At 43.1% G+C, this 25762-nt stretch overlaps 1 protein-coding gene across 1 annotated transcript in view; it reads right to left on the reverse strand.

Annotated features, from left to right (window-relative positions):
• SLC24A3 (solute carrier family 24 member 3) overlaps positions 1–25762 on the reverse strand; it is a 513374-nt gene that overhangs the window by 134198 nt on the left and 353414 nt on the right. Inside the window, exons 5-6 of the mRNA XM_068232219.1 lie at positions 22264–22348; positions 6960–7063 (exon numbers count right to left, since the gene is read on the reverse strand). Of these exons, the coding sequence (XP_068088320.1) occupies positions 6960–7063; positions 22264–22348 (189 nt within the window). The remainder of the gene's footprint in view (positions 1–6959; positions 7064–22263; positions 22349–25762) is intronic.

Here is a 25762-nt window from a genome sequence, read left to right on the forward strand (position 1 = left end):
AGCTCAATGTTGGAAAAAAAAAATTCTTAAAGAGACACTGAAGCGGAAAAAAATTATGATATTATGATTTCTAATGTGTAGTACAGCTAAGAAATAGAACATTAAGATCAGTTACATCAGTCTAATTGTTTCCAGTACAGGAAGAGTTAAGAAACTCCAGTTGTTATCTCTATGCAAAAAAAGCCATTAAGCTCTACGACTTTCAAAGTCGTGGAGAGGGCTGTTATCTGACTTTTATTATCTCAAGTGTTATTGAACTAATTACTTTTTCTCTGCCAGAGGAGAGGTCATTAGTTCAAAGACTGCTCTGAAAGAATCATTTTTGAATGCTGAGTGTTGTGTAATCTGCACATATTATAGAATGATGCAATGTTAGAAAAAACACTATATACCTGAAAATAAAAATATGAGAATATTTTCTTTGCTGCTAATCTTCTAGTAATTATTCATAGTACACAACCAAATCATTATATCATTTTTTTTTTTTCGCTTCAGTGTCTCTTTAAGCCTCATACATAAATATGAGGCATGTTACCAAGCAAGGACTGGGACCTAATCCCTCGGGTGTGGACAAAGTAGGTGATTTGGGCGTCTTTGTGCGCCTGGTACTTTGGGCACCACATAGACCACAATGTTAATTGTGACTATAGGGTGCCTAGAGTATAATTTGGGAGCTGGAGGCGCAAGATGTAGCTGAACCCCGGAAGAAGATAAACTGCAGAAGAGGGACACCACAACACGATAAAAATAGGCAGAGGGATGGCGCAGGTATCGGCAGAGAAACAAATAGTGGTGACAGGAGGAGGTTATTTGGTGCACAACGGCATTAATAGTGTTAGGCTGGGGGAGTGTGTGTGTGTGTGTGTGTGTGTGTGTGTGTGTGTGTGTGTGTGTGTGGGGGGGGGGGGTTAGAAGTAGGCAGTCAGTAAAGAGGATTAGTGTGAGAGGAAGATTAGGTAAAGGTAAAGCGATAGTAGAGTATCGGTAAAATTGCGGATATTCTACTACTAGGATTAGCCAGCACCCAAAAGTGGAATATCTGTAGTATAACCAATATTCTACTAGCGGCTTCACCAGACATCCAAATTACTGGACACCCTTTTTCAGCATATGCATGTAGGGTTGGGGCCTCCAGGCTAGAAAAGCATTCTGTTGCTATGGGGGAAGGGGAGGGGTCGACAGATTGGCAAATGACATGAGTGTCACAAAGCTATAAAGCGGGAGGGGGGAGCAGGGAGAACCTTAGGCCAAGGCCTTAGGTCAAACACTCAGCAACACACTGAGGGGGATCAGGAGATTCTCAGCAGCGGTGGTCATTATTGCCCGCCTTGGCTGAGTATAATCTAGCCTGTGTACAAACCTTTAATTTCTTTCAATAACTTGTGGTGATGCTATCATATATAATTCCATCCCTAAAAAGGATGTGCCTATCTGCTGGATGTATGCAGTAAATGTCAGTAAAATTGTTGGTAAATTGTCAAGGTAGCGTGTATTATTCTAGGCATGAGTTACCTAGGCACAGAAAAATTATAGAAACTATACTATTAAATAGCGACTGCAGCACACTTGGTACTGGAAAAGTAAAGTGGCTGTAGCTGAGGGTGTACTGCAAAAATTAGCGGTTGTACACAATCCGCAATAAATAGCGGATGCAGCACACTTGGTATTGGGTTAGTGTTAGGTGTAGGTAGGGTTAGGTTAAAGTTAGGTGTAGGTAGGGGTAGGTTAGTGTTAGCTGTAGGTAGGGGTAAATTAGGGTTAGGTTTAGATAGGGGTAGGTTAGTGTTAGGTGTAGGTAGCAGTAGGTTAGTGTTAGGTGTAGGTAGCAGTAGGTTAGTGTTAGGTGTAGGTAGGAGTAGGTTAGTGTTAGGTGTAGATAGGAGTAGGTTAGTGTTAGGTATTGGTAGGGGTAGGTTAGTGTTAGGTATTGAGAGGGGTAGGTTGGTGTTAGGTATTGGTAGGGGTAGGTTAGTTTTAGGCGTAGGTAGGGGTAGGTTAGTGTTAGGTATTGGTAGTGGTAGGTTAGAGTTAGAAGTAAAAAGTCAGTTTGAGAGGTATGTCAGGTAAAGCGATAGTAGAATATCATAAAATTACCAATATTCCACTATCCAGCGCCCCATAGTAGAATAATGTTTACATTGCCTATATTCTGCCAGCAGTTTTCCCTGCGCCCAAATTTAGAGACACCCTTTTCTTTTTTTTCACTATTAATGTGTATTTCGATGCAAGGTCAGAAAATGTACAACAACAAGAAAGTACATGCAAACAAAAGCACATAAAGGAATTGTACATACAAACATCATACATCATCACAAATGAATCTGATTAACCATCAAGCAGTAATACTCATTTGCGTAACACTTGTATTATAGAAGCAACCGGGTTCATGTAACTCGTTACCCAACAAACTTGGGTTCATGTAATTCGTCACCCTTCTAGCAAACCTTGCAATAAAAAACATAATAAGGCAATATTAAGATAAATGTTGGAATTCGTATACATTTAAAGTGAGACATAATTTTCTAATGTATGTGTTTTAGGTACATAATAATGCTAATGACTACTATAAACCTGCTTATAGTACAAATATATCTCACTACATGGATTGCCAGAGCAGTCTCAAGCAGTACAGAAAAAGACTGCCAGGTGGACTAAGATGAACTTTGTGGAGATGAAGCCATGTTTCCTGTCTCAGAAGGATGACTTCCCTTCACCTCAATCAGCTTCCTCAGTCTCCGCATCAGAAATACTAGACACTGTTGCAGAAATCTTTACCACTCTAATTACTGAGCTGGTAGAGGAAAAGCTGGGTGCAAAACCTCCATATCCTGAGAGACTGCGTGTTTTACACACAGACTTGCATTAGTAACATGGAGTATAATCTGCAACCTATTTCTACGAAGATCAAAACTATGAAATGGTGTCTAGATCTTCTGCAAAGGAAATCAGATGATCTTCTGCTTTCATGGATGTCATCACGCTTGCTGATGAACAGTTAATCAAGTGCGTTTGACTAGAAAAATGTGGCTGCTTCTCATCCTTTTAATTGCTATTGAAGTGGGGGTGAGTTTAATTTGTCACACATTGCTTCAGCATTTTGACTCTGTTAAATAAATAATGACATGCTACAATATGCCATGTATTGTTTTCCATCTGAGCTCGACGAGAAGGAAGCTTGTCATCATCCCTCCCACATTCCTGCTCCTGATTGGCTGAGGGCAGTTCAGTGAGCTGCTAAAACATGATCTATGCTGAGCTTTGATTTCTTTTTTTTATTGATTATATAACATTTACTGAAATCAAAATGTGGACAGTACAATAAATATATTATATAAGTAGAACAAGTATTTATCTACTTCTATATGTGTTTTTTTTTCCTGGGATAGTATGGCTAATCATCCTGTTTTAAATATACACATATATTCTGGAGAGAAATACACACATTAGGATGTTGTTGGGTTAGAAACTCATACCGATGTACATTTCTATATAATGTCAGGAGAGTTTTATTTTTAGTCAAGAAATCCTTAAACTGAATAATATAGCAACATCTTTTTACCCACAAAATGTAAACACTAAGCTCTGGTCTTGGCCTGTTATATCTTGACTCATACTTGCCTTTGTCAACCAGAATATGTTTCCTATATAAAGTGAACCTTAATTTAAAATAAACTTATGAAATATACAGTGGTGTCTATCCCTGATATTCCTAAAAATAATTTTTTAGACATCCCACAGTTTTATGTTTCAAGCCTTAAAGTGTAACTGTCGGGCATAAAATCAAAAATCAATTCTTTATTTTTATCTAGTAAACAAGTAATACGGATGCGAACCAGGCAATCCAAAAGTTAAAATCACTATTACTTTTCTTGTTTATAAATGATCATTCCCCAGTTTACCTGACTCTTATTTGGTACGTTGCCGCACAAAGGAAGTTGCAGGGCATGCTGGGTTGTCTTTTTTTGCTTCTTTATTTCCCCTCAGACTTGACTAATGTACAGAAGCAAAAAAAGGACAACCCAGCATGCCCTGCAACTTCCTTTGTGCTGCAACGTACCAAATAAGAGTCAGGTAAACTGGGGAATGATCATTTATAAACAAGAAAAGTAATAAGAGATTTTAACTTTTGGATTGCCTGGTTAGCATCCTCATTACTTGTTTACCAGATAAAAACAGAGAATTCATTTTTTATTTTATGCCCGACAGTTACACTTTAAAAAAAGTAGAGTCATTATTTTGTCTCTGCTCAATGACACAGTGTTTCTATGTCTCAGAGAGATAAAATATATGAACCAATGGCCATTGTGTATCTATCCACTGCCCTCAGAAGTCCCGTTCTCTGCCAGGAAAGTATTTAATGCCTGTCATTTCTTATCAGTGAGGCACCTTATAGTCTGATTGGGTTTTGACTGGAGAGAAACTGTCAGTTGCAAAGCTGAATATTAACTCTTTCAGGTAGAAAAAGATGAAAATGAAAAAAACATTTGTATGCTTGCCACTGTACATACTACATACAGGTCATCATGTCACGTTTCACTTAAGGTTCACTTTAACTAATTAAATCTCATCATCTCAGATCAAGTTTCTTCAGCCATAACTTGCTTTCAGTTCCCTGTTGCTGGCTACTACTATTACTATACTGGATTTTCCTTTCCTAGATTTAATTAAATAGATGCAGTTTCTAAACTTATCTCAGACATATACTATGCAATAAGGGGAACTAATCTAGTAGTAAAAAAACACCTTTTGGAAATGGAAAGATTCAATAAATCTGCTAATATAATAAATAAACAAAAGAGAATAAAGTGAGCAATTGCACCCTCCAGATTCCTCTTCATTCTAACCCAATAAAATGTGGCATAAAAACGCAATGAAAAGATAAATAGCCAAGATAAAGAAGAACAAAGGCCTTTTTTTTGAAATAGGAGATGTGAACGTAAGAAAGCAGTATAGGTCAAAAACAAACTATAAATAGACTCATACAAGGGAAGCAGCCTTTAGTATAAATGCATATAGTCAGGTTGAAAAGACCCCAGGCTTTCTACATTAAAAGTGAAAATGTAATAGAATTCAATCTGAGATTAAAAGGTCTTAGAGAAGACATAAAGGAAAAGGATGCACAACAACAAAGGCACTCTATAAAAGCCACAAGAAGAACAGCCAGTTTAGAATATACCCTCATTTACCGACTCACAGTACAATGAAATGTTTCTAAGGTTTATCTTATTTAAGGAGACTATAGAAAGGGATGTCTGCTATCAATCATTTCCTCTGATGCATGACATTTGTGCAGCTGAAATACTGGAGGCCATCTAGCCATAGGTTCTTCTGTCCTATGATCTCCCATCCAGAACAGAGCTTGTTCCATTTATCCTGCAGTGCAGGAACTACACCACATGGTGATCCGTGTCCAGTGAGTTATCAGAACCCAATGGAGAATATGACACAGGAGACCTGGGTTCAAATCTTGTCTCTTCCTGGTCAGTAAGCCTGCTGCACCTATTCAGTAAGTAGACCTTGGGCAAGACTCCCTAGCACTGCTACTGTATATAGAGTGTGCCTTATGGCTGCAGCTCAATATCTTTGAGTCTACCAAGAGAAAAGTGCAATGTAAATGTTATTTGTCTAGTCTTTATTACATAACGTCATACCAAGGATTCTGGGTTCTGCTTCTCTTGCTCCTGTAGCCTAAATAGCCACAGTAAAATTGCTATACTTCTTTATTAGTGCAGGACTCAATGATAAAATATTGGACATTATTATTAGATTAAGCATATAACAGAAGTGTGTTAGGTGCTCTAACCTAAAGCAAACCTATGAGATCCACAGGTATAAAATTTAAATACTTACCTCGGTAGAGGGAAGCCTCTGAATGGATGGACCCTCTAGAGCATACATGTCAAACTCCGGCCCGTGGGCCAAATCTGGCCCTCGGAGCCATCAGATTTGGCCCTCAGATGGTTTCCCACTTATGTTTGGCCCACTTAGGACCACCGGAGAAGCTATATTGGAGGGTAAGCCAAATAGGGAGGGGGGAAAGCACAAGATACCATGGAACTGTATAGGAGAGGGAAGAGGCCACCAGGGAACTGTATAGGAGGAGGGGGGCCACTAGACACCAGAAAAATGTACAGGGAGGGAGGACCACGAAACATCAAGGAACTTTATAGCTGAAGGAGGAGGGCCACTAGACACCAGGGAACCATATAGGGGAAGGAGGGGGGCACTAGGGAACTGTATAGGGAATGGGGGGGCTATTAGATACCAGGGAATTTTATAAGGGAGAGCGGTGGCCACTAGACATTGAGGTTGGCCCGCGACTTGGTCCCAGAGCTCAAATTTCGGCCCACTTCATATTTGAGTTTGACACCCCTGCTCTAGAGGCTTCCCATATCCTCCTCCCCAACCTCAGAAGTTCTAAATGCCTAATGCTATAGTGTGCATCCCGCTCAAGGGTAATTTGGGGTTTCCGCAATTGCCGGACCATGAATTATTTCTCCCTCCGAGTTGCTGCAGAGGGGGAATAGTATTTTACGCTGCCGGGAATTTGTGCGGCAGTTGAGCCCGTTTGGCTTCATGCTACTGCACAGTGCTATGCAGTGGGGTCCCAGCTCTGGAACGCTGAGATGGAGGGGAACGGGGGAGCCTCTGGATTATCCAGAGACTTCCCTCTACTTAGGGAAGGACCCATTTGGTGCACTTTTTTCCCTTCAGGTATACTTTTATTGTCATTGTAGGGAATTCCTGGAATTTTTCTCATTACTAATGCTAGTAAGTGTTATGACACTGTGCCTGCTGACAACTTCTGCAGGCTATGGTCCAGCTAATCAATTCAGTCATATGAAGCAATGCAATATGCAGCAACCCCTATATGGGCTATCAGCAGATAAACCCCTTGGCCAGTACATAAGAACATTTAGCTTATTCCAGCTTACACATCAAGTGAAAACAGATCCTACCTGTCCTGCAAACAGTCCACATACTCCAATTATACAGAGGATGTTAAATACAGCTGAGCCCACAATGGTTCCAACACCAACATCTCCTTTTGTGATGAAAACTCCTGCAAGAGAAGGTCATACATGAAAATGCATACAATTAAAACATGGCATGTCATCCTGTTCAAACTACAAAACCATGCAAAGCCATACCCTAACCCGAGAATCAAAAATTCACAAGTTACATCTGAATATGAGTACTGTAGGACATGTTCTCTAAAAATGTAAAACATTATACACTATATAACATTCTAGCATACTTTGTCTTCCAGTAAGATATATATATATATATATATATATATATATTCACTCTCATGGGTGATTTAAGCCCGGGTCCACTACCAGAGGCCTGGAAGCTTGAGGGTTCAGCGCAGTATCTTAGCTGTTCCAAGCAGTGCACTCTTCTGTACAGAGATTTCTCATGTTGCTCTGGGATCTGTTGGAATCACTCTTTCAGCTGAGTAGTTACAGCCCCAAGGTGTTCCTACTACTACCTACTGGGACCACTTTGGCCTTCACTTTGTTTTTTCTAGTTCTTCTTTTCAGCCCTATATATGTATGCACACACAGCATACTCCACTGCTTGCATTTACAGATTGAACACGAATACTGTTCAGTACAGGTAGGCATTTTTGGAGATCACACAATCTCTGTCTTTAGACTCCTGTTCTTATAAAATTGTTATAAACAGGAAATAAAAAGGAAACATACCTCACCATGAGTTACCTTAGTAATGAGTGCATTACCTATGTAACGTGGGTTGTGCTAATTGTGCAACCTGCTTGACATAAACTACACAAGTAAATTGTGCACTCCCTGCACATGGAAATATTACCGTTAGTGAATAGGGATGAGCAAGAACAATTTAGCAAAAAGTGAAATCCTCCAAGAGTATGATGAGATTTGAGATGTATACACAAGGGTTAACTCACCTAAACCACTGCCTCCCTTCAGATGCATTCCATGCTGCTCTCCAGCTTCTTAAACTCCTGCCTTCTAAACCACTGCCTCCCTTCCGATGCATTCCATGCTGCTCTCCAGCTTCTTACACTTCCGCCTTCTAAACCACTGCCTCCCTTCTGATGCATTCCATGCTGCTCTCCAGCTTCTAACACTTCCGTCTTCTAAACCACTGCCTCCCTTTTGATGCATTCCATGCTGCTCTCCAGCTTCTTACACTTCTGCCTTCTAAACCACTGCCTCCCTTCCAATGCATTCCATGCTGCTCTCCAGCTTCTTACACTTGTGCCTTCTAAACCACTGCATCCCTTCTGATGCATTCCATGCTGTTCTCCAGCTTCTTACACTTCCACCTTCTATACCACTGCCTCCCATGCTGCTCTCCAGCTTCTTACACTTCTGCCTTCAAAACCACTGCCTCCGTTCCGATGCATTTCATGCTGCTCTCCAGCTTCTTACACTTCTGCCTTCAAAACCACTGCCTTCCTTCCGATGCATTCCATGCTGCTCTCCAGCTTCTTACACTTGTGCCTTCTAAACCACTGCCTCCCTTCTGATGCATTCAATGCTGCTCTCCAGCTTCTTACACTTCTACCTTCTATACCACTGCCTCCCTTCTGATGCATTCCATGCTGCTCTCCAGCTTCTTACACTTCTGCCTTCAAAACCACTGCCTCCCTTCCGATGCATTCCATGCTGCTCTCCATTTACACTTCCACCTTCTATACCACTGCCTCCCTTCTGATGCATTCCATGCTGCTCTCCAGCTTCTTACACTTCTGCCTTCTAAACCACTGCCTCCCTTCCGATGCATTCCATGCTGCTCTCCAGCTTCTTACACTTCCATCTTCTAAACCACTGCCTCCCTTCCGATGCATTCTATGCTGCTCTCCAGCTTCTTACACTTCCGTCTTCGAAACCACTGCCTCCCTTCTGATGCATTCCATGCTGCTCTAAAGCTTCTTACACTTCTGCCTTCTAAACCACTGCCTCCCTTCTGATGCATTCCATGCTGCTCTCCAGCTTCTTACACTTCTGCCTTCTAAACCACTGCCTCCCTTCCAATGCATGCTATGCTGCTCTCCAGCTTCTTACACTTCTGCCTTCTAAACCACTGCTTCCCTTTTAATGCATTCCATGCTGCTCTCCATCTTCTTACACTTCTGCCTTCTAAACCACTGCCTCCCTTCTGATGCATTCCATGCTGCTCTACAGCTTCTTACACTTCTGCCTTCTAAACCACTGCCTCCCTTCCAATGCATGCTATGCTGCTCTCCAGCTTCTTACACTTCTGCCTTCTAAACCACTGCCTCCCTTCTAATACATTCCATGCTGCTTTCCCTCTTCTTACGCTTCTGCCTTCTAAACCACTGCCTCCCTTCTGATGCATTCCATGCTGCTCTCCAGCTTCTTACAATTCTGCCTTCTAAACCACTGCTTCCTTTCCGATGCATTCCATGCTGCTCTCCAGCTTGTAACACTTCTGCCTTCTAAACCACTGCCTTCCTTCTGATGCATTCCATGCTGCTATCCAGCTTCTGACACTTCTGCCTTCTAAACCACTGCCTCCCTTCAGATGCATTCCATGCTGCTTTCCATCTTCTTACACTTCTGCCTTCTAAACCACTGCCTCCCTTCTGATGCATTCCATGCTGCTCTCCAGCTTCTTACAATTCTGGCTTCTAAACCACTGCCTCCTTTCCGATGCATTCCATGCTGCTCTCCAGCTTGTAACACTTCTGCCTTCTAAACTACTGCCTTCCTTCTGATGCATTCCATGCTGCTCTCCAGCTTCTTACACTTCCGTCTTCGAAACCACTGCCTCCCTTCTGATGCATTCCATGCTGCTCTAAAGCTTCTTACACTTCTGCCTTCTAAACCACTGCCTCCCTTCTGATGCATTCCATGCTGCTCTCCAGCTTCTTACACTTCTGCCTTCTAAACCACTGCCTCCCTTCCAATGCATGCTATGCTGCTCTCCAGCTTCTTACACTTCTGCCTTCTAAACCACTGCTTCCCTTTTAATGCATTCCATGCTGCTCTCCATCTTCTTACACTTCTGCCTTCTAAACCACTGCCTCCCTTCTGATGCATTCCATGCTGCTCTACAGCTTCTTACACTTCTGCCTTCGAAACCACTGCCTCCCTTCCAATGCATGCTATGCTGCTCTACAGCTTCTTACTCTTCTGCCTTCTAAACCACTGCCTCCCTTCTAATACATTCCATGCTGCTTTCCATCTTCTTACACTTCTGCCTTCTAAACCACTGCCTCCCTTCTGATGCATTCCATGCTGCTCTCCAGCTTCTTACAATTCTGCCTTCTAAACCACTGCTTCCTTTCCGATGCATTCCATGCTGCTCTCCAGCTTGTAACACTTCTGCCTTCTAAACCACTGCCTTCCTTCTGATGCATTCCATGCTGCTCTCCAGCTTCTGACACTTCTGCCTTCTAAACCACTGCCTCCCTTCAGATGCATTCTATGCTGCTCTCCACTCCAGCTTCTTACACTTCTGCCTTCTAAACCACTGCCTCCCTTCTAATGCATTCCATGCTGCTCTCCATCTTCTTACACTTCTGCCTTCTAAACCACTGCCTCCCTTCTGATGCATTCTATGCTGCTCTCCATCTTCTTACACTTCTGCCTTCTAAACCACTGACTCCCTTCTGATGCATTCTATGCTGCTCTCCATCTTCTTACACTTCTGCCTTCTAAACCACTGCATCCCTTCTGATGCAATTCATGCTGCTCTCCAGCTTCTTACAACTCTGCCTTCTAAACCACTGGAACCCTTCAGATGCATTTGATGCTGCTCTCCAGCTTCTTACACTTCTGCCTTCTAAACCACTGCATCCCTTCTGATGCATTCCATGCTGCTCTCCATCTTCTTACACTTCTGCCTTCTAAATCACTGCCTCCCTTCAGATGAATTCAATGCTGTTCTCAAGCTTCTAACACTTCCGTCTTCTAAACCAAGACTTTTCAACCTGTGGTACACATACCACCGGTGGTACATTGCTGTCGGCCAGGTGGTAAACACCAGGTTTGCCTGCCACTTTATTGCCCGCATGCCACTTGTCCTGGTCCTGTCCTGCCTCCACAAAGTTTGGCTCCTCCTCCCTCGCTCCTTGCTGTGCTGCTCTGCAGCATACTTCAGACCTCAGATCAGTGGGGAAGAGACAGCCAGGCAAATAGTGCACAGTAATGGCGCAGATACAGAAAGGGACATCACTGCTCACTTCCTGTATTTGAAGTATACGCGCCGTCACCATGCGCCGTTTGCCTGACTCTCACTTCTCTTTCGGCTGGCTTACCAATGATCTGAGTTGTGAACTATTCCGCAGGGCAGCACAGCAAGGAGTGAGCAAGGGAAGAGCCTAACTTTGTGGCAAGTCACTGCCTAGCTCTCAGCTCTCTGGTGGTGGGACTAGTCTACCTATAATTATGCAGGGGGGGAAGGGGGCGAGCACTGTAATAACAGTGCACGAGATTTGGGCGCAGCCGGCGCCATCATAGGCCGAAATAGGAATTACGGCTATAGCGGCGCACAGTCAGTAACTTCTGCGCCATCAGAAGACAGTGCTGAAGTTGCTTTTAAAACACTGCAATTCGGCTTCCAGCAATAGCTGTATCATGCGCCCAAGTCTCCCGGCGGGCAGTTCATATGTATGCGGGGGAGGGAAAAGAGAGGGACTTGCAAGGCTACCTATATTGGCAATCTACCTACAGATTGCCAATACTGACAATATGTAGGCTTGCAATCTAATTGTAGTCGTTTTCCCCACCAGTGCCTCCTACTTTTCCCCTCCCATATGCCCTCTTCTTTTCTTAAAGTGTACCTGTAAGGAAAAAGTGCCCCGGGGGTACTTACCTCAGGAACGGGGAGACCTTTGTATCCTAAAGAAGTATCCCCCTTCCTCCACAGTAGAAGGGATCCAGCTCTGGGAGCCCCAAAGTTCTCCTTGTCCGTGTGTGCGCATGCGCAGTAGTATTTGTTTTCCTTGACTGCAGTGCTTGAGTTTAGGTCTTCTTTAAAGAGGTTCTGTGGGATTCTAAAAATCAATCAAACAAGCTGACACTTATCTGGAGCTTCTATCGCCCCCCTGCAGCTGTAATGTCCCGTGCCGTCCTCCTACGATGCTCCGTTTCCCGCCGCTAGTCCCAGTGTAATATTCGTCTAAACAGACGAATAATGTTAGCTCCTGCTCGCGTCATCGGGAGCTAACTGCACAGCTGCAGTGTAATATCTCGTGTGATTACACTGGGACCGGCGGCGGGGAACGGAGCATCGGAAGAGGACGGCTTGGGACATTACCGCTGCAGGGGGCCGATAGAATCCCCAGGTAAGTGTCAGCTTGTTTGATTCCTAGGATGCAAAAGAACTCCTTTTAAGTGAGAAGAATATGGCGGCTGCTATATTAAATTCCTTTTAAACTATATGAGTTGACTGGCAGCCCTGCTGATCTATGTCTCTCCAGAAGTGTCTGGAATCACACGAGAAACAAGCATGCAGCTAACCTTGTCAGATCTGACAATAATGTCAGAAACACCTGATCTGCTGCATGCTTGTTCAGGAGCTGTGGCTAAAAATATTAAAGGCAGAGGATCAGCATGATAGCCAGGTAACTGGCATTGCTTAAAAGGAAATAAATATGGCAGCCTCAATATGCCTCTCACTTAATTTCTCCTTCAACTGCTCACTTTTTTCACTGTAGTGGTCCTTTAAACAGTTTAAATTTGTCAGTTGGAAAATGACAGTTTAATAAGACAGTTAGAAAAGGGCAGTTGAAATTTGGCAGTTAGAAAATGGCATTTGGAAAATGACAGTTGGAAAATGGCAGTTAAAAATTGACAGTTAAAAAATGACAGTTAGAAAATGGAAGTTGAAAAATGACAGTTGGAAAATGACAGTTGGAAAATGGCAGTTGCAAAATGACAGTTGAAAAATGACAGTTCGAAAATGGCAGTTGGAAAATGACAGTTGGAAAATGGCAGTTAAAATGTGACAGTTGGAAAATGGCAGTTAAAAAATGACAGTTGGAAAATGGCAGTTAAAAGTTGAACGTCATTTTTCAACTGTCATTTTTCAACTGTCATTTTCCAACTGCCATTTTCCAACTGCCATTTTCTAACTATCATTTTTCAACTGTTGTTTTTTAACTGCCATTTTCCAACTGTCAAATTGTAACTGCCATTTTCCAACTGTCAAATTTTAACTGTCATTTTCCAACTGTCATTTTTCAACTGCCATTTCCCAACTGTCATTTTCCAACTGTCATTTTCCAACTGCCATTTTCTAACTGCCATTTTTCAACTGTCAAATTTTAACTGCCATTTTCCAACTGTCATTTTTCAACTGCCATTTTTCAACTGTCATTTTCCAACTGCCATTTTCCAACTGTCATTTACCAACTGCCATTTTTTAACTGCCATTTTCTAACTATCTTTTTTCAACTGTTGTTTTTTAACTGCCATTTTCCAACTGTCAAATTGTAACTGCCATTTTCCAACTGTCATTTTCCAACTGCCATTTTCTAACTGCCATTTTCCAACTGTCAAATTTTAACTGCCATTTTCCAACTGTCATTTTGCAACTGTCATTTTCTAACTGTCATTTTTCAACTGACAAATTTTAACTGCCATTTTACAACTGCCATTTTTAAACTGTCAAATTTTAACTGCCATTTTCCAACTGTCATTTTCCACTGCCATTTTCCAACTGCCATTTTCCAACTGTCAAATTTTAACTGCCATTTTTCAACTGTCATTTTCCAACTGCCATTTTCGAACTGTCATTTTTCAACTGTTTTTTAACTGCCATTTTCTAACTGTCATTTTACAAATGCGAAATTTTAACTGTTGTTTTTCAATTGCCATTATTTTCCAACTGTCATTTTTCAACTTCCATTTTTCGACTATCCTTTTCCAATTGTTTCCTTCTTCCTTTCCTATTTTATTTATTTCGCAAACACAAGCCTTGAGATCCTCAGTGTTGAATGTTGATTTGCCACCTCATTTTGTGTTTTGGGGGCTAGATTTGCATCACGATTTGCACAATTTAAAACTGGCTATCTCTAACAGTGACAGGTGTCAGATATGGTGGCTGGATAGTGCAATGGTTAACCTCCTTAGCGGTAACCCCGTGCTGGACACGGGGTAAGCCGCCTCGGAGGATATTCAGGCGCTGGTGGGGCGATTTTCATTCTGAAAATTGCTGTACGCGCAGCTAGCAGTTTGCTAGCCACGCGTACAGCTCGATCGGTGCCGCCGCGCGGCGATCGGCCACACGCAGCGGCGGAAGAGGGCCCCCCCGCCAGAGCCCTGCGCAGCCCGGACCAATCACTGTCGGGCAGCGCAAAGGGCTGGATCGGGTGCGCCTGATGTCAGGACGTCGGCTGACGTCCATGACGTCATTCCGATCGTCGCCATGGCAACAGGAGAAGCCAAACAGGAGATCGCGTTCTATACGCAATCTCCTGTTTGCTGTTGTTGCCGGCGGCGATCGGACTAGAGGGACACATGCGCCCTCTAGTGGTGTTTCATGTAGCTACCACTCGGGTATTGTACCGCCAAGGAGGTTAAGGGCTCTGCCTCTGACGTAGGAGACCTGGGTTCAAATCTTGGCTCTGCCTATTCAGTAAGCCAACACCTATTCCGTAAGGAGTTCTTTGGGCAAGACACTAACACTGCTACTGCCTGCTGAGTGCGCTCTAGTGGCTGCCTCGCAAGCGCTTTGAGTCCGACAGGAGAAAAGCGCTATACAAAAAAAGGAATTATTATATGGATAACTGTAGAGAGGGAGTGGAGGAAAAAGCCTATGTTGGCGTTTTATTTTTTTATCTTGCTCCCAGTCTAATCCATTTATTGTCTTCAACTTTCATAGTGGTTCTCTTTCCAGAATAGCAGCACTTTTAGCCACCTTTGAAACTTGTCCACACCTTCTCTACCTCTGTGTTTGGTACTGGTGTTCCTCCACGATGGTCACCCTCTTTTTCTTGGGCTACTTCAAATGTATTTGTTTATTGTGCATTATGGTGATTTATTGTTGCTGAGTTGTTTTTCAGATTAACTTGCACTGTTTTTTTCTTGATAAAGAGGTACTTTGTTGCTTTGGAATTTTGGATCATCTTAATTGCAGCATGAATTACAGATCTGTCTGTACCAATTTTTTGGAGTGCCAACCATTTACTTCTCTTTACAAAAATGTATGGCACGTGTGTTGCTCTGCGTTGCAGTATTAATTGAAATGAGACAGCACAGTGTTAGCACAGAGATGCATGCAGCAGTTTATTGTCAGAACACAGCACAGCACATGAGAGTCTGAGATATTACTGAAATAAGCTCAGCAATGCAGCAGTACATCCTGACCTTCACGGTTGTTATCAAATTACCATTTTAAAGGACCACTATAGTGAAAATGTAAGCAGTTAAAATCTTTCAGAACCAACATGTTTTGGACTAGTCGAGTTTCTCATTGGGGAAACAAAGGTTTTTTTTTGTTTTTTAAAATAATTTCCTAAATGGCAGTTGCCAAGTCTAACTGCCAAAATAGGACCAGCCAGCGTCCCTACTCGCACACTATTTTGGCAGTCAGACTTAACAATGGCCGTTCAACAAATGCTTTTGAAAACAAAAGGGAAACCCTGAGACTCCATCGTGAGGAGATGGACTAGTCCAAAACCTGTTGGTTCTGTCAGCTTTTGAAGCGGACCTAAACTGAGAGCTTCCTCTCTGCTCTAAGGAGATAAGCAACAGCATCATAACTTTAAAGGGAACCAGAGAGGATGCAATATACATACCTGGGGCTTCCTCCAGCCCCATACGCACGGATCGCTCCCACGCCGCCGTCCTCCGCTGCCTGGATCCGCCGCCACCGGGTCCCGTCATTGCCGCGAGTCGGCAAGTCGGCCGGCGGACGCGGCCAATTCTCCGCATCACAGGGTGCTCTCCCCATACAGATACACATGTGGATGCTTACTGCGCAGCCGCATGCGTACATGTATGGAGGGAGCCCCTGTGGTGCGGACAATTGGCCGCGTCCGCCGGAAGTGACGGGCCCGGTACCGGCGGATCCAGGAAGCTGAGGATGGCGGCGTGGGAGCGATTCAGGCTTATGGGGCTGGAAGAAGCCCCAGGTATGTATAAAATCTTTTTCTTTTTTCACCCCCCCGTTCCTCTCTGGTTCCCTTTAAAGGAGTTCTTTCGCGGAAAAAGTAGGCAGTTAAAAAATGTGACTGATGACAGGTTTTGGGCCAGTCCATCTTTTTAAGGGGGATTCTCAGGGCTTTCTTTGTTTTGAACAGCATTTCCTGAACAACAGTTGCAAAATTTAATTGACATAATAGTGTGCAAGTGATTAGGGAGGCCGGCTGGTATCTTGCTATTTTGGCAGTTAAACTGTTGTTCAGGAAATGCTGTTGAAAACAAAGAAAGCCCTGAGAATCCCCCTTAAAAGATGGACTTGTCCAAAACCTGTCATCTGTCACATTTTTTAACTGCCTACTTTTTTTGCGAAAGAACCCCTTTAAAGAAATACATTTCTTTCTTACAACTTACAGAAATCTTACAAAAACCCTGCAGTATTTACTTTCTGGTGTCCTAGGAGCACAAAAGAGTTAACCTCCTGTTTTTACATATTAGCCCAAACTAGGGCATAGAGTGGCACACCTGACAGCCCTAATTTACACTTGCTGTTTACTTGTTGATAAGGCCTAATTAAACAGGCTAATCTCTCTAGACCAGGGCTTTGCACCTGTGGTATGCTTGCCACCGGTGGTACTTTGCTGTTGGCCAGGTGGTAGACACCAGATTTGCCTGCAACTTTTTTGTCCACCTGCCACTTGTCCTGGTCCTGTCCTGCCTCCACAAAGTTTGGCTCCCCCTCCCTTACTCCTTGCTGTGCTTCTCTGCGGCATACTTCAGACCTCAGATTAGTGTGGAGGAGACAGCCAGGCCAACGGTGCACAGTGATGGCGCAGATACAGAAAGTGACATCACTGCTCATTTGGAGTATACACGCCGTCACTGTGCACCGCTTGTCTGGCTGTCTCTTCATTGCGGCTGGCTTACCAATGTTCTGAGGTGTGAACTATTCCGCAGGGCAGCACAGCAAGGAGTGAGCAAGGGGGGATCCGAATTTTGTGGTGAGTCACTGCCTAGCTCTCAGGTGGTGGGGCCAGGCTACCTATAATTAAGCGCGTGGGGGGGGGGGGTGGAATTTGTATGGCTACCTATATTGGCAATCTACCTCTAGATTGCCAATACTGTCAATATGTAGGTTAGCAAGCTAATTGTAGTTTTTTTCCCCACCAATGTCTCCTACTTTTCCCCTCCCAAATGCCTTTTTTTCTTAAAGTGTACCTTGTAAGAAAAAAGTGCCCCGGGGGGTACTTACCTCAGGAAAGGGGAGGCCTTTGTATCCTAAGGAGGCTTCCCCCTTTCTCCTCAGTAGTGGGATCCAGTGCTGGGAGCCCCAAAGTTCTCCTCGTCGGTGTGCGCATGCACAGTAGCTGCTCTCTATTCAGGCTCCAGCACAAACAGCCAAGCCCGATCGCATCCAATCTACTGTGAAGGCACACTGGTGGTACTTGAAAGTTTTACACTGTATACTGTATCTTGGATGCATTCGCTGCATGAACAAACGCCACATGTAGGGGCGGATTGCTAGCACTTACTGCCTAATACAATAACTCGAATATGAAGGTCTGAGTTGATGAACTTCAAGTTTCTAAGTAGCCTATTTACAAATCTCCAGAATAATTATTTTACATTTTTTGGGAATAAGGCTATAATGATGGAGTGCTGCTCCTACCCCAGGGCCACATCAGAACACAGTGAGGACCTCTAAAAGACTGATAAATTACAAGGTGTTTGGCTGGAGTCCTGTGTTACATCCACAGCTAGAAACCTGGTCAGCAATTCTAGACGGCAGAGTATGCATTTAATAATAAATAGTTGCTGCTGATTGTATCTGCATCCTACCTCAGTAACACAAACGCCAGTTCATTAGCCTTTCATCAACCCTTGTTATGCTCTGATATTACCCAGGTGAAGATTGCAAAACTTTTGCCATCAAGTAGCAGAGAGTTGTTAATAAGTTTCGGACAGTCTTTGACAGATCATTTACATTTTGCAAGAGACTCCATTGATCTCCAGCTTAGTAAATCATGACCAATTTGCTCTTCTTCAGTTGTTGAATGCCGTACTTTCTTTTTGAAAACTTGTACTTTGATTTATTCTTTTAAGCCTTTGTGAAGCTATTTCCAGGGCTGTAAATGAAGATCATTACTTCCAATTAAAGCAAGAATGGTAAGGATTGACTTAGTGGAGACGTGCTTTGCCGAGACCCTTTAGTGGCTTCAACCGTCTCTACAGCTCTTTATGTTTTTACAAAGCCCGTGAAAAGTCAACATCAGGAATGGAAAAAAGAGATTAGCAAAAACACATCATTGGGAAATTGCTGTCTATTCCCGAATGGCAATAATAAAGACTGAGGGCAACATGGCCTTTGTCATTCCTTGTCTAGTAAAGTGTGCCAATTACATAAAAAACAAAATAATACAATACAATCTCCCAAAAATGAGTACACCTGTCACATTTTTGTAAATATTTAATTATATTTTTTCATGGGACAACCCTGAAGATATGATACTTTGATATAATGTAAAGTAGTCAGTGTACAGCTTGTATAACAGTTTCAGAACCACTACACACGCTCAACTAAACTCCCTGATTGTTGTCTGATTTTGGTCTGTTGGAGGACAATCAGACGTGTGTACTTGTGGCAAATGACTAGACAACTGGCTGATAACAGACAGTTTGCCCTATCCATCCGGCAGACCAACTCACATAACTGTTGGGCTGATATCATGCAGATAGCCACGTGTGTACAACATTGTTTAAACAATGTATTTGCTTTGAATTGGACCATGCCGTTCAATCCATCGTTTCGCTTGCAGACGCAGGATGTTAAGGAGTTGGTCATTCAGTTGGTTGGAGTGCCGAAAATAGAAGTTGTGTAATTGTTTTTTGGTGGGGTTAGTCATGCCGTGGTATTCGTCTTGCACATTATTGGATGTGTGTACATACCTTAAATGTGCTGTCCCAACAAGTTAACTGGACACACAGCTATTAATGTCTAAGATGCTGGCAACAAAATATCTCCTCTGCTCAATTAGACATTTTCCATCCCAGGGGTCATGGAAGGGGTGTGAATGGGGTGAAGGTGTGTTAAATTTGGTGTTATCGCTCTCACACTCTCTTATGCTGGCCTCAGGGCAGAGAACCCCTGAGGATCTTAAAGAATTGTTGCTCTACATAAAGATGGCCTAAGCTTTAAGAAGATTGCCAGCACCCTTAAATTGAGCTGCTGCACGGTGGACAAGATCATACAGCAGTTTAACTGGACAGGTTTCCCTCAGAACGACTTTACCATGGTTGACCAAAGAAGTTGAGTGCACATGCTCAGCTTCATATCCAGAGGTTGTCTTTTGCAAATGAATGTATAAGTGCTGCAGAGGTTGATAGGGTGTGGGGGTAGGGCTGCACGGTTTTTCGGTTTAAAACCGAAACCACGGTTTGTGACAAGACGATCTAGTGATCATCAGTATCCTCGTTTTTTTCCCCGCTGTCTGTATGCTTGTATCTGGCCCCGCTGTGCGCGGATTGGCCAGAGCAGTGAATATGCAGTAGTGTTAATGAGCGGGAGGTGGATCTGCGCGAGTGGCTGGGCACACACAGATAGCTTTACCAATTGCTGGACAGAGATGTAATGACGGAAGCGGTAGGCGGAGCTGTACCGAGCGGACAGCTGGTTGTGTACGCTTGGTTTTTGTACGCTTGTATCTGGCCCAGCTGTGCGCGATTGGCCAGAAGCAGTGAATATGCATTAGTGTTAATAAGCGGGGGGGGGATCCACTCGAGCGAGCAGAGTGGATCCGCCCCCGCTCATTAACACTAATGCATATTCACTGCTTCTGGCCAATCCGCGCACAGCGGGGCCAGATACAAGCGTACAAAAACCAAGCGTAGACACAACCAGCTGTCCGCTCTGTACAGCTCCGCCTACCGCTTCCGTTATTCCATCGCTATCCAGCGATTGGTAAAGCTGTGTGTGCCGCTCACTCGAGTGGACCCGCCCCCTGCTCATTAACAATAATGCATATTCACTGCTTCTGGCGGCTCTGGCCAATCGGCGCACAGCGGTAGGCGGGCCAGACAAGCATGCAGGGCAGGCAGCGGGCGGGCACTCAGAAAACTGCAGATAGTGACGATAACTATATCGTCTTCACGTGAACCGCCCCCCGCTGCCCTCACATGAACCGCCCCCCGCTGCCCGGCTCTTAAAAGGGAACTCCAGTGAACACTGCTGACAGGTGATGTAGCTGCTGCATGGTTTTACTGCTGACAGGTGATGTAGCTGCTGCATGGTTTTTGGCAGTTGGAAACAGCTGTAACAGCTATTTTCCACAATGCAGCAAGGTTCACAGACAGGAAACTGCCTGTACTGTACGTACTTTTCTTGTTCTTGTGGGAGGGGTTTCACCACAATATCAGCCATATAGAGTCCCCTGATGATCCATTTGTGATGGGGTATCAGCTACTGAATGGGATAAAGATCAATTCTTGGTCGGAGTTTCTCTTAAAGCAATCGTCCGCCCGCAATATCTGGCTAAACTATACTGGGGGCATAGTGAATTTAGTGACAAAGCTCGATTTGAAAAAAATAGTGAAAAAAATCGAAATCGCAATTTTTGAGAGAAAAATCGCAATTTCAATTTTTACCTAAAATCGTGCAGCCCTAGTGTGGGTGGGGGGTCAGCCTGTTAGTGCTCAGACCATACGCTGCACACTCGCACACTGCATCAAATTAGTCTGCATGAATGTCATCCCAAAAAACAGTTTTCGGAAGACAATCAGCTTAAGGACATGGATTACTGGAACCATGTGCTGTATTCTGATGAGGCCAAGATAATCTTATTTGGTTCAAGTGGTATCAAGCATGTGTGGCAGCAACCAGGTGAGGTGTACAAAGACAAAAGTGTCTTGCCTACAGTCAAGCATGGTGGTGGGAGTGTTATAGTTTGGGGCTGCATGAATGCAGTTCATTGAGGATGAAGGCCAACATGTACTGTGAAAAACTGGACTGCAGGGCAGTGTTCCAACATAACGACCCCAAATACATCTGCAGGATAACCAATGCCTTGCTACAAAAACCTGAGGGTAAAATTGCTGGACTGGCCAAGGATGTCTCCAGCCCTAAACCCTATTGAGCTTCTGTGGGCATCCACAAACAGAAGGTGGAGGAGGGCCATATGCAATTAACATTTTCTCCTAGGAGATAACTTTTCATATTCTATTTAGAATAACTCTTCAGTCCTTTGCAATTTAAAAATTACTGAAAACTAGGCGTAAAAGTACTTTCTTGCTTGTTGGTAATTTAAAAGACATTTTATTAACAAGTGTGAAAATATCACTTAGGAGAAAACTCAGAAAAAAAAAGTTACTTGCATATGGACCCAGATCTCTAACATCCACCAGCATTGTGATGTCCTCATGGAGGAGTGTAAGAGGAGTCTGGGGGCAGCCTGTGTAGCTCTAGTGAAGTCCATGTCCAAGAGAGTTAAGGCAGTGCTAGAACATAATGGTGGGCATGCAAAGTATTGACACGTTGGGCAGGAGTTTGACATTCTTCACTTAGGAGTGTACTCATATTTGTTGCCATGACTAAAATCTGTAAAACTTAAAAAGACACACTAAAATGTTAATGCAAGACTCTACTGTTGCACTAAAAATGACTGGGATCCATCTCAGTTTTATTAAAATTAGCACCTTAGGGGATAGACAGAACATTCAGAACTTTGTATAGTTTAACTTTTGCACTACTTCTCCAAGACATTAAATGAGATATCTGAGTGGACATGAATTATGTGTGATGCAGAATGGTTAAGGCTCGATTCACATCTGAGCATTATCTCCAAAGGCTAACCGGAGAGCACAGTGCAGTGTCAGCTCTGGTGGTCCAGAGAAGATGTGTATCTTTCCCAAAAGCTTGCTATGGGAAACACATTCTCTTTCTTTGCAGGTCAGATTTTAGCATTCTGCTTACCGCAACAGATGCAATGGATGCGCTGCAGACTAACAAATGTAAACATAGGATTTATCGACTGTCAGCTTTGCGACTCAACAATATGGCCAAAGAAATGTCTGTTTTGCATTACAGTGTGAACTGAGCCTAACATGGAGCATAATCCGGTTACTTGACATGATTGGTACAGCCAAACACTAAAGTCAGATGACATCATACCTATCACAGATGTAAAGAGTTCTGGTGCAGAACTGCCGGCAGCCATAAAGGTAGCTCCAGCCACATCTTCACTAAGCTGCAGCCTCTGCAGACACAAATAAAGAGACACATTATACTAAATGGAAATGTACACATTAACCACTTCTTAAACACAGGTTAATTCCCCTTAAAAACCACAGCAGTTTTTACATCACGCTCCTCCCGTTCATTTGACAATAACTTTATGTCTACTTATAACACCGAAATTATCTAGATATTGTTTTTCTGCGGTACAAACTAGGGGTTCTTTGGATGGTATTTTTTGCTAAGAATTATTTAATTTCCTATGGGTTTTAAACAGAGTAAGAAGAAAAATTAGACATTATGGTTTAAAAATAAAAAGTGCTACTGTATATAAAATCCACACGTTATTTGCCCGCTTGTCCTGGTTATTACAATATTTAAATGGTGTTGCTAGAACAATGTATGGTGACAATATTTTATTTAGAAATAAAGGTGTATTTTTTCAAGTTTGTGTTTCTTTATAATATATCATTAATTAGCAGCCTTTATTTGCAAAAATAACAGTAATATACCCTCATGACATTCATATTAAAAAAAGGTCTCTAAGACAACTATTTATGTTTTATGTTTTTAAAAGATGTCATGTTTTTACTTTGGTAACTATGGGGTGGGTGGTGAAAGGGTTAATTTATTTAATAATGTATTTATTTTTAATATATTTTTTGTGTATGTGGGTGTATTTTTACTTTTTGTACACAAGATATCCCCACACATTATCTCTGTGTACTGTGAACAGTACCCAGGTAGTGCTGTGTAAGTGTTTTTTTACTTTCACTTTATGAATATATACAGGCATTTTGTTGATGCCAGTGTTTATTCATTACATGCATTTTGATCGGCTTTGGGAACACATGTTCTTATTCACCGATCACGGACTGGTGGGATGGCAACAGAGGCGATCAGCCATCGGCAAGGTAAATAAACATCGATGCATATCTAAGCCCCTGGTCCGCAAGTGAAGATTTCAGGGACGTAGATATGCATAGCAAGGGTACGAAATGGGTTAAGCAGCACACTGGTGGACACAGAACTTTGTTACCATTACACACTGGAGACCAAGCTACCAGCTATCCAGTTTTGCACTAGATTAACAGATTTATTCTCACTCAATAATAATTTAAAGGTAAATCTGAAGTCCCAAGCAAAAAAGTTAGATACTTACCTCAGTAGGAGGAAGCCAATGGATGGTCCACAGGCTTTACCGGTTTTCCAAAGCCCCGCTGTTCCCCTGATCCCTTCTGCAATGTCTGACATCAAAGCCAAAGATTGCTCATAGCCCGCTCCCCTGGTGTATGAGTGCAGCTGCACTGCACAGATGCACAGTACAGCCCCGCCTGCATAGTAATAAGGAGCCGCTCATGGCTTTTTTCTCAATGTACACATGGCTCTGTCATACAGCGAAAGCACAGCCGCCCATGCATCTGTGCAGTGCAGCTGCACTCGTACATGTAGGGAAGCACAGCCATGAAGAGGAAGAGGGTCTCAGCTGGCAACAGAGGGGTCACAGTCTCTGGAGCAACCAGGGGCTTCCCCCAACTTAGGTAAGTATGAAAGGTTTTTTTTTTTAAGCTTAAGGTTTACTTTAAGTTATTCTTTATTAATATTTTTTATTTTTCTATACATAAATATATTGTATGCATGTATCAATAAATTATATACGTTGGACAATAAAAACAACACTCTCAATACACAAAATTGAAGAAATGCATAAGCTGGCCATACACTGGCCCGATTTGCCGCCATTCGACAGCAGATTCGATCACTGGGATCGAATCTGCTGCCAATCGTTCGCGCTAAACGCACCCGCCAATCCATCCCGAAATCGGATCGGTCTGTCGATTGCGCCGTGCGGGAAATTACCGTTGATCGCCCGCGGGTAGGGAGCGCGGCGCTAGCGCGGCCGATCCGATACAGGTATACATTACCTGACGCTGGCTCCCGGGCATCTTCTCCACGCTGCACTGCTCTGTTCCTGCTCCATCCCAGCGTACATTAACTTCCTGTGTCACGGCGCTCTATTTGAACTTTCTGACACAGTGTACGCTGGGATGCGGTGCGGGATGCTGGGATACGTTGCTGCGCGGATAAGAGAACCCGGAGCCAGCTTCAGGTAATGTATATGGGGGGGGGGGGGGCGGCAGGAGCAGCTCAACAGATTGTGATCGGTTTCAGCCTGAAATCGATTTACAATCTGTTTGCAGTAAAGGCAGCCATACGATCCCTCTCTGATCAGATTCGATCAGATAGGGATCTGTCAGTTGGTCGATCTAATGGCAAATCAACCAGTGTATGGCGTAACGCCCCTGATTAAAGGGACCCTGCAGTGATATGTTATATGATGAGAAAAGCATATATATGTACAGTCCCAGTCCTACTTAGAACTAGCCTGTGTTCCTTTTTTCTGTCTGCAAAGGTTAAAGGGGAACTTCATCTTACACAAACATACTGTCATTAAGTTTCATTAGTTATGTTAATTAAATAGATAGGTAATATAATCTCTTACCCACCCTGTTTTAAAATAACAGGCAAATGTTTGTGATTTCATGGCGGCAGCAGTCTTTTTCACGGGTCAGCCATCTTTTTGGTTGAAAGGAGGTGACAGGGAGTATGACACACAGTACCAACTGCCCTGTGTCCTGATCACCTCTCCCAGCTGCGTGCGCTAGGTTTCAAATCTCAAATTCAAAATAAAAAAACAAAAAACAAATTTGTGCCAAACAGCAGAAGGAGAACAACAACATCAGAAATCCCATCATGCTTTGCACAGCATCAGGGTTAAAATGCTCGGGCAGTTTTCTTCTGTGCAGCTAAAAATGAAGCTTGGGTAAGAAAAACAAATTTCTGATGCTGTGAAACTGTTAAAGAAACACCAAGCCTTTCCAGTGCTGCTGAGTAGATTTTTAGTCTGGAGGTTTACTTTAAAGAGACTATGTAGTCAAAACTAAAGATGTTATGCATTTGGATCTTCTAACAAGCTATACTGACTTCAGTAGTGTATGAAGTGTAACTCACCCTCAGAGTCCCCCTGAGTGCCCACTTCCAGTGCTTAGTCCCTCGGTATATCTTTTTTAGAAGAACCGCATGCATAACATCTTTAGTTTTGACTTTATAGTCTCTTTAAGAACCCAGAGCTCTAAATGGCAGATTCTCTACAGTAGGAATGAGCATAACATCAAATTCCTGTGTGGCTGAGAAGCCCTTCTGAATGCAGGGAACATATTAGAAACTCAATAGTTGAAAGGAGCACTACCGTGAAAAATTGTAAAATACATTCATATAAAGACCTACATTTGGCCCAGAGTACAATGCATTATACATTCCTATGTCATTGTTACTTACAGTAGGTAGTAAAAAGACAGATCTGACAGGTTTAAAATTAGTTCAACTACTCATGGAGGATTCCTAGGGTTCTCTTTATTTTCAAAAACATTTAGTG

The sequence above is a fragment of the Hyperolius riggenbachi genome, chromosome 4, assembly GCF_040937935.1.
Source record: "Hyperolius riggenbachi isolate aHypRig1 chromosome 4, aHypRig1.pri, whole genome shotgun sequence".
Lineage (NCBI taxonomy): Eukaryota > Metazoa > Chordata > Amphibia > Anura > Hyperoliidae > Hyperolius > Hyperolius riggenbachi.